Genomic DNA, 14,631 nt, shown 5'->3' with positions numbered 1-14,631 from the left:
TTGGAATCAATATCTATATCATCTGAATGCCAAGCAGGCATCAATTTTTGGTAGTGAGACAAAGTCTCTCACAGTGCATTGGCACTGTCGGTGGCTACAATTAGCCTACGCCGTGGCCTCCATGGTATGCACTAGCCATGTGTCTTGGTAGGTGTGCTAGGTACCAACTGATGAGCCCATCCTAGCACACGGGGGCAAAATGCTGGCAACCAGGAATGAGTTAGCTGCAAAATTTATAATGTCCAATAACGGACCATTTATTTTGGTATTATAAATTTACTCATTCGGAACAAATATTTCAGATTTCCTATTGGAATCAACATCTATATCGTCTGATGGCCAAGCAGGCATCAATTTTTGGTAGTGAGACAAAGTCTCTCACAGTGCATTGGCACTCCTGGTGGCTACAATTAGTCTACGCTGTGGCCTCCACTGTGTGTGCATCCCTCATCATAAGTTGCATGTCCACGATTTTTTCAGCTGGTTGGCGCTCCTCTCTGCTGCAGCTCAGTTGGCCCAAAAATAATCTAATGGGCAGATGCCTAGTTGGCTGTCGCCTCCCCTCACCATGCCGTCTTACTCCTGCCTCATCAAGAATGTGGACACCACTTATTCCCCATCTGACATTCACCAGGAATTTTGCCAACGTGGAATCGCCATTCACGCAGTTCTCCGCCTCCAAGATGCTTCCCTGGTCAACCCTCTCCAGACATTGTGGGGTTCTTTCGCTATCCTGAGGCACTGGCATCCTTCATCAAGAACGGCATATAACTCTGTGGTGACATCCGTGAAGCGGTCCCTACTCCTGAACATCTTTTACAGCAAATAGCCTCCCTTCCTGACTTCCCTATCACTGTCACGTCCCCCCTCATCGCTTCTACTACTACTACTACTACTACTACTACTACCATCACTACTACCGTCCATCATTCCTTACCTACTATTACTACTACTACCACCATCACCACTTCTGTCTATCCTTCCCCGTCCACTTCTACCTTCACTATTACGTCTTGTCACCCCTTTCCTATCATGTCTTCACCTGCTACCTCCCTCTCTGCCACTATACCCAGTCCCCAGCAGCCCCTGCCAACCTCATGGATGCCACCGTCGCAGCTCCGCCAAACTCCCATGGCAATGAAGACTCCTCCACGCCAGCTAGTCACCAGATCTCATCACCGAGCTGTGTCATCCGTGGCGTTGACCCTGCCATTACTGAACAAGACCTCCTGAACGACCTCCAATCGGCAGGTGTTCCAGCATGGCGAGCCTACCGAATATTCAACGCCCATGGTCCAACGTTTATGGTTCGCCTCCAACTTCCCTCCGATGAAGACGTCAACCAATTGATCTCCAACGGCGTCCAACTTCACAGGCGAACCTACCGAGTGGAGCCTTCTCGCTCCCCACCCCGTACCGTGCGCTCTCCTTCTCATCGCCCTCCTCCTAGGCCTCGACCAGCTAGTCCCCACCCCACCACCGCAAGCCATCTACCATCCTGTTCCCCAACCTCCCTTCACAATACTGCCTCTGACCATAATAGAACTTCTTCGCTTACTTGCCACTTCCATTACCAACATCACAACCACCCTTTACTATTTCATCTTGCAACATTTCCCTTGTCCTGGGCCCTCAACCTGTACCTGCACAATCAATGTAAACATATTTCTTTCTTAATATTGTGCGCCCGAGATACGATAATTCTCTTATCCTATGGTGTTCGTTGGGTTCTGCATGGGAAGGATGCTTTGTGGGTCTTTCCTTGGGGTGCGGCTTGTTGTCGCGGTGCCTTCACGCCACTCCATTCTTTTCTCCTTTACTTGTATGTACAATACACACACACACATTTATTACTTTTTACTTTCTTGTCATTTCAATGGCTGAAGAGCTCCGTGTTTAGCTGATGGCCTGCCCCCTCCTCATATGAGGAGAGGGAATGAAATGACTTACTGATGCGATGATGATGCCTCCATTGTATGCACTAGCCATGCGGCTTGGTAGGTGTGCTAGGTACCAACTGATGAGCCCAGCCTAGCACACGGGGGCTAAACGCTGGCAACCAGGAATGCGTTAGCTGGAAAATTTATAATGTCCAATAACCGACAATTTATATTGGTATTATAAATTTACTCTTTCGGAAAAAATATTTCAGATTCCCTATTGGAATCAACATCCATATCATCTGATCGCCAAGCAGGCATCAATTTTTGGTAGTGAGACAAAGTCTCTCACAGTGCATTGGCACTGCAGGTGGCTACAATTAGCCTACGCCGTGGCCTCCATGGTATGCACCAGCCATGCGTCTTGGTAGGTGTGCTAGGTACCAACTGATGAGTCCAGCCTACCCCAGGGGGTGAAATGCTGGCAACCAGGAATGAGTTAGCTGGAAAATTTTTAATGTCCAATAACGGACCATTTATATTGGTATTATAAATTTACTCATCCGGAACAAATATTTCAGATTCCCTATTGGAATCAACATCTATATCATCCGATGGCCAAGCAGGCATCAATTTTTGGTAGTGAGACAAACTCTCTCACAGTACATTGGCACTGCCGGTGGCTACAATTAGCCTACGCAGTGGCCTCCATGGTATGCACTAGCCATGCGTCTTGGTAGTTGTGTTAGATACCAACTGATGAGCCCAGCCTAGCACACAGGGGCGAAACGCTGGCAACCAGGAATGAGTTAGCTGGAAAATTTATAATGTCCAATAACAGACCATTTATATTGCTATTATAAATTTACTTGTTCGGAACAAATATTTCAGATTCCCTATTGGAATCAACATCTATATCAACATACCACTTAGTCAAGCAGATCGTCTCCTTTCTCCCAAGTTTTCCCAGCCCAAACATTGCAACATTTTTGTAACGCTACTCTTCTGTCGGAAATCGCCCAGAACAAATCGAGCTGCTTTTCTTTGGATTTTTTCCAGTTCCTGAATCAAGTAATCCTGGTAAGGGTCCCATACACTGGAACCATACTCTAGTTGGGGTCTCACCAGTGACAAATATGCTCTCTCCTTTACATCCTTACTACAACCCCTAAATACTCTCATAACCATGTGCAGAGATCTGTACCCTTTATTTACAATCATATTTATGTGGTTACCCCAATGAGATCTTTCCTTATAATTAATACCTAGGTATTTACAATGATCCCCAAAGGGAACTTTCACTCCATCAACGCAGTAATTAAAACTGAGAGGACATTTCCTATTTTTGAAACTCACAACCTGACTTTTATCCCCGTTTGTCATCATACCATTGCCTACTGTCCATCTCACAACATTATCGAGGTCATTTTGCAGTTGCTCACAATCTTTTAACTTATTTATTACTCTGTACAGAATAACATCTGCAAAAAGCCTTATCTCTGATTCCACTTCTTTACACATATCATTGATATATATAAGAAAACATAAAGGTCCAATAATACTGCCTTGAGGAATCATTTCGGAAAAGGCTAGGAAAGCAACAGATAGGGAATCTGCCACCTGGGCGACTGCCCTAAATGCAGATCAGTATTGATTGATATTGATTGATTGATTCCCCTCTTAATTTTTACAGGGACAGATAAAGCTTCACTTACTCTAATTCTCTGAGTTCTATTTTCTAGAAATAGAGCCACCCATTCAGTCACTCTTTTGTCAAGTCCAACTGCACTCATTTTTGCCAGTATTCTCCCATGATCTACCCTATCAAATGCCTTAAACAGGTCAATCACAATACAGTCCAATTGACCTCCTGAATCCAGGATATCTGCTACATCTTGCTGGAATCCTACAAGTTGGGCTTCAGTGGAATAACCTTTCCTAAACCCAAACTGCCTTCTATCAAACCAGTTATTAATTTTGCAAACAAGTCTTATATAATCAGAAAGAATGCTTTCCCAAAGCTTACATACAATGCATGTCAAACTGACTGGCCTGTAATTTTCATCTTTATGTCTATCACCCTTTACTTTATACACATGGGTTACTATAGCAACTCTCCATTCATTTGGTAAAGTTCCTTCATGCAAACAATAATCAAACAAGTACTCGAAATATGGTACTATATCACACAAAACCTTATCAATTCCAGCTGGTTTTCTAGTTTTCAACTGTTGTATCTTACTGTAAATGTCATTGCTGTCATAGGTAAATTTTAATACTTCTTTAGTATTAGTCACCTCCTCTATCTGGACATTATTCTTGTAATCAACAATCATTACATACTGCTGACTGAATACTTCTGCATTTTGAAGATCCTCGCATACACACTCCCCTTGTTCATTAATCATTCCTGTAATGTCCTTCTTGGAACCTGTTTCTGCCTTAAAGTACCTATACATACTCTTTCATTTTTCACTAAAATTATGCTTGCCATCATGTTATCTGTAGCTGACTTCTTTGCTAGATTCAATTTCCTAGTAAGTTCCTTCAATTTCTCCTTACTTCCACAGCCATTTCTAACTATTTCTTTACAAACTGCACCTCCTTCTTAGTCTCTTTACTTCCCTGTTATAATATAGTGGACCTTTACCGTTCCTTACCACCTTTAAAAATACAAACTTATTTTCACATTCCTCAACAATTGCTTTAAACCCACCCCAGAGTCTCTTTACATTTTTATTTACAGTTTTCCACCGAACATAGTTATTAAAAACTCCCTCATGCCTGTTTTATCAACCATATGGTACTGCCTAACATTCCTAAATATAATCTCTTCCTTTGTTTCACATTTATTTTTAATTACCACAAAAACAGCTTTGTGATCACTAATACCATCTATTACTTCGGTTTCTCTATAGAGCTCATCTGGTTTTATCAGCACCACATCCAGAATATTCTTCCCTCTAGTTGGTTCTATCACTTTCTGAATCAGGTGCTTTTCCCATATTAACTTATTTGGCACTTGTTGGTCATGCTTCCTGTCGTTCACATTACCTTCCCAATTGACATTTGGTAAATTGAGATCACCTGCTACTACTGTATTACGTTCCTTACCATATCGTTTCCCACATAGCTGATTATCTTATCAAATAATTCTGAATCAGTACCAACGCTACCCTTTTCCGGTCCATACACTCCAAAGACATCAAGTTGCCTATTATCTTTAGATGAGCCTTACACCTAGAATTCCATGTTTGTCATCTTTAATGTTTTCGTAGCTTACAAATTCTTCTTTCACCAGAATGAATACTCCCCCTCATACCATTCCTATCCTATCTCTACGATACTCTCGACTTTTTTCATACAAATATGTATTTTTTATTTTTCTATTCCACCTTTTCAATACAATGTAACACATTCAAGTTCCATGAGAATATTTCTACATCCATTATATCATTTCTCAGCAATGATTCAACTCCTGTTACAATATCTGGTAAGTACATACAATCTTGGCTTCCTTAAACTTCACCCCTGCTGCATTTATCAGATCCCACACATCCCCAACTCTGTTAGTACTTATATCTGCTTGTCTTACATTGTTAGTATGAATATGAAACTCTACCACCTTCTCCTTTTCTCAATATCTGCCTCAAGCTAATTCCTGGATAACACTCTACCCTGGTTTCTTTCCTCCACACACTTTCCCCACACGTTTAACAATGGAATCCCCCATGACCAAAGCCTCAACCCTATCCACCTCATTTGATCCCATCCCCTCCTGGTCAGCCCTATCTTTCCTGACAGCTGCAGAAGCTAATTCCTCCTCCCTTTTTTCCCTCCCATTACCCTGTTCCACCTGTCTTTTCTTATCCACTACTCCACATTTCCAACATTTTCCCTTCCTCCTACTTCCACACTTCTCAGCAACAGTTCCCAGTTCCTCATCTTCCCTCGGTTGTTCTACCTGTAGTGACTTGTACTGATTTCTCACGGACACCTGTCCTGAATTCTGATCCTGAATAGAGCCCTTAGCCTGCAATCTCCTTCCCCTTAAAACATTCGACAATGGTATCCTACAAAGGAAAACCAAACAAGAATGTAACCCTCATTTCTACATGCCATGAAGTAGGAACAACAGCAGCCAGTGGGAAACCAGATATGGCGGAAGACTACAATGGGACTATTGGTGCCGTGGACACTTTTGATGAAATTTTAACAGTGATGTCCTCTTCAAGAGAAACGAGATGGCCAATGTGTATTTATAGTATGATTAATACATCACTTGTCAATGGATACACTATTTATGTGCATATGATGGTTCAAAAAGGCCAAAAGCCACTTTCAAGGCGAGAGTTTGCAAAGGATATATCCAAAATGCTAATTGCTCCAAAGCTGCAAGAGAGACTTCAGACACCAAATTTGAGGCACAGCCTGAAGAGGATCATCATTGAAATTCTTGGAAAAGATGGCATTCCTTAAGAGCCTCAACCAGGTACTGCTGAAGAGAGAAAAATTTGTGCGTTTTGTCCATCAAAGAGGAATGACCCAATTCTTTTGTAACAGATGTCGAAGCCACGTGTCTTGATCATCAGGCGAAACAGTGCACAGAATATGCTTATTGAAGAAAAACTGACCAGTGTGTATTGTCATCAATACGTGTAATAGTTTTAAGTATAATATTCTGTATTGTGTGTAAAATATTAGGTTTATGCTTATTAAGTGTTTTTCTTGTTGGTAGTCTGACAGACGAAAGTTTAACGATTAAAAGCAAAACAATATTCCATTCTAGATCATGTAATAGCAAAGAGTGCAAGCTTTCAGTTTTACGAAACCATTGATACAGTGGTCATAGCCACGAGACTGTCACCTTTTCGTGGAATGCCATTTAAAGGAACTTGACTTCATATTAAAAATCGCAAGAGTTGGCAGTTCGAGTACTTCACAGGTTAGTTTGTGAATACGACAAACTTCAATTGGACTTGACGACCTCTTCATGCACAACAACCACTGACCCAGAATATGGTTCTTGTATGTTAGACCAAGAACCCTCTCTCGTCTTTGATCCAGGCCCAACGCACGATGCACACGTTGTCGTCCAAGATGTTAGCGTGGAACTCGAATACTTCTACATCTGCATACGTCACTTGTTTGAGTTTTTATAATACATAAACATTCCAGTTTAATATGGCAAAGGCAATTATAATTGCCCATTAACCAGCTATTTCGTGTCTACTGTGCTTCATAAAAGAATATATGAATTTTAATGTAATGCGAATTAGCAATTCTGGTCATAAATGCTCGTAAGATATTTAACCGAATGGATAGCGACCTACTTTTTATGCCAACGTACTTCCGGTAACGAACACCTTCCTTTTCAGCGTGTTCTTTTTACGTCAACATTGCTCAGGTGGACAAGTTGCGTTCGACTGTGGGAGAGAAAGATCTTTAGTGTCTCGGTATTATATTTTATTCTGACTGAAATTTACCAGGAAAACATGGCACCGAAGCAGAGAATGCGTATCGCAAACGAGAAAGCCAGTAAAAACGTGACAATGCGAGGAAATGTGCCGAAATCATCTGTAAGTATAGTGGTGAGAGTAGCAGCTGTCAACTTGCATGCAGTGAAGTGTTTATGTTCATTCTTGGGTATGTAGTAAAACTAGAAATCATCTTATGTAATTAGTTATTTTGTAGAATCAATTGTCTTACTTTATCAACTTATAGAAATATTATTGTGTGGTAAAATAACCCCTTCAGTTGTCACTCTATATATCTTGAATTTCTATCATTGTACAAGGTTCTGCAAGGATGCGAGAAAATTGAATATTTGGTTAATTAATCCACAAAAATCAAAAGGAATTTAAAGCAAGTGTTCTTGTTTAATGTGGAATTAGTACCGAGCTGCCGTGTTTTATTCATAAGTCCATAGACCTATTGGCGGACATCCATGCAGTGTAACATGTTCGAAATTTTGGAGCTTTTGTGGTTGTATATCGTTTTAAAGATTCAGTAGAGGTTATAGGCTAGTTCTCTATAAATCAATTTTACCAAAATTTATCTACCTGCAGTGATCACATATACAGGTTAACTTAACATTTATTTCTCTAGGCCTATACTTTCTAGGTTTTCCTACTGCAAGCTATCGTCGGAAATAAATTGAATTAAATCTTGGTGCTGTATAGGCCTACCTTAAAAACCACAATCCACGGCCTGTCTTTAATTTGGGGATCTATATAAGGTCTTTTAAATTTCATATCAGACCGAGCAAGTGGCCGTGCGGTTAGGGTGACGCAGCTGTGAGCTTGCATTCGGGAGACAGTGGGTTCGAACCCCACTGTCGACAGCCCTGTAGATGGTTTTCCGTGGTTTTCCATTTTCACACCAGGCAAATGTTGGGGCTGTACCATAATTAAGGCCACGGCCGCTTCCTACCCGTAGTCCTTTCCCATCCCGTCGTCGCCATAAGACCCGTCTGTGTCGGTGCGACGTAAAAAAAAAAAAAAAAAAAAAAAAAAAACACTTCATATCAGGCGAGAGAAAGCTGGGTTGGAGGTGACACTGATAAAGAAGCTGAACTTATGCCGTCAGATAGAGATAAATATTTGTTGTTTCAGAACATGCAAGGGCATAACTCTACTCTAATCACTAATGAGCAAAATGTTCACAGTCCTTTATTAAAATTAAAGATTTTACTGCCCCATAAGAGTATTTATTAAGAACACAGTTTGCGCAAAAAATAATGAGAATATTATTTGTGATGATCCTGTTGTAGAGCCTCCGTCGCTCAGACGGCAGCGCGCCGGCCTCTCACCGCTGGGTTCCATGGTTCAAATCCCGGTCACTCCATGTGAGATTTGTGCTGGCCAAAGCGGAGGTGGGACAGGTTTTTCTCCGGGTACTCCAGTTTTCCTTGTCATATATCATTCCAGCAACACTCCAATATCATTTCATTTCATCTGTCATTCATTAATCATTGCCGCAGAGGAGTACGGCAGGCTTCGGCAGCCGGCACAGTTCCTATCCTTGCGGCTAGATAGGGGCTTCATTCATGACCCGGTCGAATGACTGGAAACAGGCTGTGGATTTTCATTTCATGATGATCGTGTTGTAATCTTTCAACTGGAAACCTGCCTGACTGCCATGAGATAGAAATGATGTCACATTATCATAAGCATTAAATTGCTGACAAATGTACTGATTGTTTTCTTAGTACATCAATGTTGCTGATGGCACACGAGACCAGTTTCTTGAACTATAAGCCTTGCTGCAATGGTGACTCATCAAATCTACCAACGCTTCTTTTTGTAGTAGAGTCTAGAAGGCATCCCTTTGTGAATTTCCAGTTGTTTTCCCCGATCTCTTTTATCAGACTTCTGCGTTCGTCATTGTTCAAAATGTTCTAGGCCATAGTGGATGATATGTTGCCACCTCAGCTGACAGATGCTGTATCCATTCAGTTGCCAATGTCAGTTTATTGCCTTTTCATATTAGATTTTAAGAATGTCCATGTAGGCCTATCATTTTTACTGTAGGTCTACTCTAGATGGCATGCTAGTGGCTTGGCTGAGCCATCATTAGCGATTTGATAATCGCTGCTTCTATGCTTGGGGTAGAGTTCTCTTCCAAATTTGATGTTTCATGGTCTTGCCATTTTACTCATTATTCTAAGACATTGCTGGTGGTATTTTTACAAATATTTTGAGTGTCTTCTGTGAGAATACAAAGTCTTTTGTCTGTAAGTTAAGTGTTTGTTGGTGTCTCTATGTTGTAAACATATAGCGTGTTCTGGATACTGTGGATACTGAGGTCATGGTTGTCAAAAACCCTTTTAAGGAGACAACAAAGTGCTGCACTAGTGCATCAGGAGAGATATTTAATTTAATGTGTACATTAACATAGATACAACTGTCGAGGTGAGTAGAGCGTTCAATATTGTTCGGGGTCTCGCTATTCTTTATAGGCTACTTCTGTATAACACAACTTTACCAAAAAATTTCTACCTGCAGTGATCACATATACACGTTAACTTATCATTTACTTCTCTAGACTTTCAGTGGTTTACCATTGCAAAAAGCATAAAATCATATGAGGTCTGTTGAGAAACTGAGGTGATAAATGGTATACGTGATCACGAAGTAGTGTTGGTTGTACTTAAAATTAGATATAATAGAAAGGAAGGTTGTAAAAGTAGGACTGTTAGGCTTTGCAATCGGGAGACAGTGGGTACGAACCCCACTGTCGGCAGCCCTGTAGATGGTTTTCCTTGATTTCCCATTGTCACACTAAGCAAATGTTGGGGCTGTACCTGTTCCATTGTTGGATGCGCGTGTGAATGGTCGGCTGTTGAGAGTGCTTTTGCATTAATGTAGTTATAAAGTAATTAAAAACCTATTGAAATCGTTCAATTTAGTGAGTGTGTGATCCATTTAGTGCTGGTTTCAAAAAAGGACGTAGCACAGGGGCGGCACTACTAAGAATTACAGACAACATTAAAAAAGCTATAGTTGAGTGGAAAGTGACTACTTATTTTACTTGACCTCAGTAGTGCTTTTGACACAGTAAATATTGACATATTACTAGCAAAACTATAAAGATTTAATCTGAGTCCATCTGCTGTTCAGCTCTTTGCTTCATACCTCACCAGTCGGCGACAACGTGTTGTTATAAACAGTATGACCACGGACTGGAAGACTAAGCAAACAGGTGTCCCACAGGGATCCGTGCTAGGACCTCTTCTGTTTACTCTATATATCAATGATATGTCTTCTCAGTTCAGCAACTGTAGGTATCATTTATATGATCTACAAATGTTATCACTATAAAGCTGTTGATATTGAGTTTGGAATTCATCAGATGAATTCTATTTTAAACCTGATTAGCTCCTTTTGTAATGAAAACTGTTTATTAATTAATCCTGAAAAGCTATTATAATATGGCAACAGAGACTGCTAAATATCCTAAATAATAAGTTACTGCCTTCAGTTTTGCTTGGTGTGTTAGTTATAGCCTACCATTTCAGAAGTTTGTAAAAAATCTTTGCATTATCATAAGTGACACACTAGACTGGGGTGAGCACATAACAAGCATCTGTAGGAAAATTCACTCGTCACTTCACCCTCTCAAAACTTGCCAATCACATCTTTCACTAAGCTTGAAAATTCAACTTATCTAGACCCTCATATTTCCAATATTTAATTATTGTAATATTGTTATGATAAATGCCACCATGGAACAAACATTGAAATTACAGAAGGCAATGAAATCCTGCATTATGTTTATATTTTCAGTTACATTTTTAACTCATATCTTCCTGGAAGGGCAAACTATGCCCAAGCCAAAGCATACAGACTATTATGTTTAACCTCCTCCATGCTGAAAGCAATGGAGAAAATTCTGGATAAGTATATCAGAAGAACGGTGCATTTGAGCTCAACATTACATGAAAATCAGTTTGCATATAGACCTGGCAGATGCACTGAAGTAGCACTCCACCATTGGTTTGTAAACTAGAGAAAAGCCTCGAATATAAAGAAATTGCACTGGCGGCATTTCTAGATATAGAAGGAGCCTTCAGGAATACAACCTATAACTCTTTGATCAAAGCATTGGAAAAGAACAAAGTGAGTAAATCCGTCGTCAAATGGATTAAATCCATGTTAGACGGAAGGAAGATAACCCTCTTTGAAGAAACGCTGACTGTTAGGGCCACCCGAGGCTGTGCTCAGGGAGTTCTTTCACCTCTGCTGTGGAACCTCGTGGGGAACAAAATCATAGCTATGCTCAACGAACAGGGTTTCTATATGAGGATACGCGGATGACCTAGTGATTGTGGTACGAGGTTAGGTGATGAGTGTTTTCCAGGACCTTATGCAAAGATCACTCAACCTTGTGGAGAACTGGTGTCGGGAAGAACGACTATCAGTCAACCCAAACAAGATAACTCTGGTCCCTTTTACAAGAAGGAGAAAATTAGAGGGAAAGAGATCACTGAAGCTCTTTGAGCAAGATATATACATGGAAGAACAGACACTGCACCTAGGTGTAGTGTTAGATAAACATCTAACCTGGAATCCACATATAGAAAGGAACATAACCCGGGCCAAGAACTTGCTGTATGCATGTGAAAGAGCCGTTGCGAAGACATGGGGCCTAAGACCATCCGTGGTAATGTGGATATACACAATGATCATTAGACCGTTGATGGCCTATGCTGCAATCATTTGGTGGCAGAAAGTAAGTCAAGGAAAAGTCGGTGCTAGATAGCCTACAGAGAATGGCATGCATAGCCATAACTGGGGCTATGAGAACTACACCGACAGAAGCCTTGAATACTTTACTAGACCTCCCATCACTATGCAGTATCATAAAAGGACAGGCTAGAATGAGTTCATATAGATAGGCACAATCAGAGTGCTGGACTGCACAAGACCTAATCTAGGACACTGTAAAATTAGCAGAGGAAGTTCTACACATGCCTTCTGATCATATGATACCAAAGTACAACTTTGAAAAACCGTTCGAGACCGAGATAATAAAAAAAGAAGACTGGGATATCAACAAATTGAATACTGAAATAGAAGATATAGTGTGGTGGACTGATGGCTCAAAGACTGTGGATGGCACAGGAGGAGGGATCAATGGGGGAAGACCTGCGAGATCAATCCAGATGTGCCTGGGCAGACACACTACAGTCTTTCAAGCTGAAATGATAGCTATCACAACATGTCGTGAAGAAAATCTGAAAATGAACTATAGGAATAAGAACGTTTTCATTTTTACGGACAGCCAAGCGGCCATTAAGGAACTGTCTTCTCCTGAAGCTCTCAAAGTACAACATTGTCAAAATAATATGGGTACCAGGGCATGCAGGTATAGAAGGAAATGTAAAGGCAGATAAACTGGCCAGGAATGGGGCAGAAACACATTTTGTAGGCCCAGAACCTGTATGCGGGATTTCCTATGGACAAGCCCAACACTACATAGGTAAATGGGAACAAAAGAAACAAATGGAAAACTGGAAAAATACACCAGGATGCAGGCTTGCAAAGGAACTGATAAAAAGACCAAACAAGAAGCATACTAAAGAACTGATGAAACTCAGTAGAGAAAATATAAGATGGGTAGTAGGACTGTTGACAGGACACTGCCATCTGAAAAAACACCTACATAGAATTGGAGTAATAAGAGACAACATATGTAGGAAATTCAATGAAGCAGAGGAATTAGCTGAACACATACTTTTTGAATGTGAGGTGCTGGGTAGAATCAGACTCTCCACTCTAGGAATACCAAGTGAAGAGAGAAAAAATCCAAGACGACCCAATAAGAGCAACCTGCAGCTTTGTGAAGGGAGCAGGTTTATCTAGGTGGGAATGAAGGAAAAACATGGTAGCAAAGGATCTTAGAGGTCGACGCTAATTAGGAACTAATATTTAGAGGCCCCATGAAGAAAAGAACTATTCATCTCTCCTCCTATTATAAAATACTCTCCTAGTTAAAAATTGATAGACTAGATATCTTCACATAGCAACTCTCATATTTTGTCTGAATGAATATAAACCCCAGTATTTATCATCGAAATTTAATTTACTCTCCTCCTCTCATGAACATAACACGCAATCAACTACTACACACTCAATTTCTGTGCATCGCTCATCATCATATAACTGCTCCTTTCAAGTGCCTAGTACAAGGCTATGGAATTACCTTCCAGTTAGTGTTAGGAATTGCACCCCTTTAGCTTCTTTCAAGTGGTTTTGCTGAGATTACCTATTAAATATATAACCAGCAACCAGCTTGTGTGAATGTCAGTATTAATGGAAGAATGAATGAGGTTAGGATTTTTATTTTGTTATTCTGTTTTCTGATGTTTATTTTAGATATTACGTGGTTAAGTGTAAGAGAGGGCCATAAGCCTTAACTTTGTCACAGATGTAGGCGTGAAATAAATTTATTTTACATTTATTATATGTAATTATAATAAGAATTCATGCCTTTGTGGTAGGACCTAGTGTATACAGCGCACTATGTCTTGTGGTATAGGCTAGAGCAATTTTGTTAATTTCATTGAGCTGTCTATCTTGGCTTTTTTTTTTTTTTTTTTGCTAGGGGCTTTGTGTCGGTGCGACGTAAAGCCCCTAGCAAAAAAAAAAAAAAAAAGTAATGCCATTCCTTATGCAGCCAGTCCCTGCTATGAATAGTGTAAAAATGTTTTTCATATGGTCGGTGGGCTTGGCAGACTGATATGTAATAGTAACTTCTGGCTCGGTGAGGAAAGCTACGGGAAAGTACATCACTCCTCACTTTCCTCGTATGCCTCTTCAGTGATACCTAGGCCATCTATGACAGCTGATGGCAGAGCTGTTGAGGATCCAACCAGTCTTAGGGCTGGGGACTGAACATACATACAATAAGAATTCATTTAATGCCCAAGTGTGAGGAGAGTAGGCATTTATTTATATTTAATTAAATTGCATGCTTCCTTGTTTTATTCCTTATCTGTTAAGATAGAAGTACTTGTAATTAATTTTAATCTTGTTTGTGGGGGATGTAAGAACTTTTTTCTTCATGCAATGCATTCTCACAGATATGATACTTCAGGCCTACATTGTCATAATTTTTATCTGTATTTAAAAAGGACAAATATGGTAGCTTGTTTCTTCTCCAAATATTTTTCTATAATGTACTTATTACCAAAAATCATACCTGTTCTTCTGTTTCTGAAACCACGTTCTTCCTCATATTATGTTTC

At 40.3% G+C, this 14,631-nt stretch overlaps 1 protein-coding gene across 1 annotated transcript in view; it reads left to right on the top strand.

Annotated features, from left to right (window-relative positions):
* Nucleotides 1-7,258: 7,258 nt before the first annotated feature.
* LOC136858368 (stress-associated endoplasmic reticulum protein 2) overlaps nt 7,259-14,631 on the top strand; it is a 40,277-nt gene continuing 32,904 nt past the window's right edge. The window contains exon 1 of the mRNA XM_067137855.2: nt 7,259-7,459. Coding sequence (XP_066993956.1) covers nt 7,376-7,459 — 84 coding nt within the window. The 5' untranslated portion in view covers nt 7,259-7,375. The remainder of the gene's footprint in view (nt 7,460-14,631) is intronic.

This window comes from Anabrus simplex, chromosome 1 (assembly GCF_040414725.1).
Source record: "Anabrus simplex isolate iqAnaSimp1 chromosome 1, ASM4041472v1, whole genome shotgun sequence".
Classification (NCBI taxonomy): Eukaryota; Metazoa; Arthropoda; class Insecta; order Orthoptera; family Tettigoniidae; genus Anabrus; species Anabrus simplex.
Note: the sequence above shows the minus strand (reverse complement) of the source record. Positions and strands in the feature narration are given on the sequence as shown.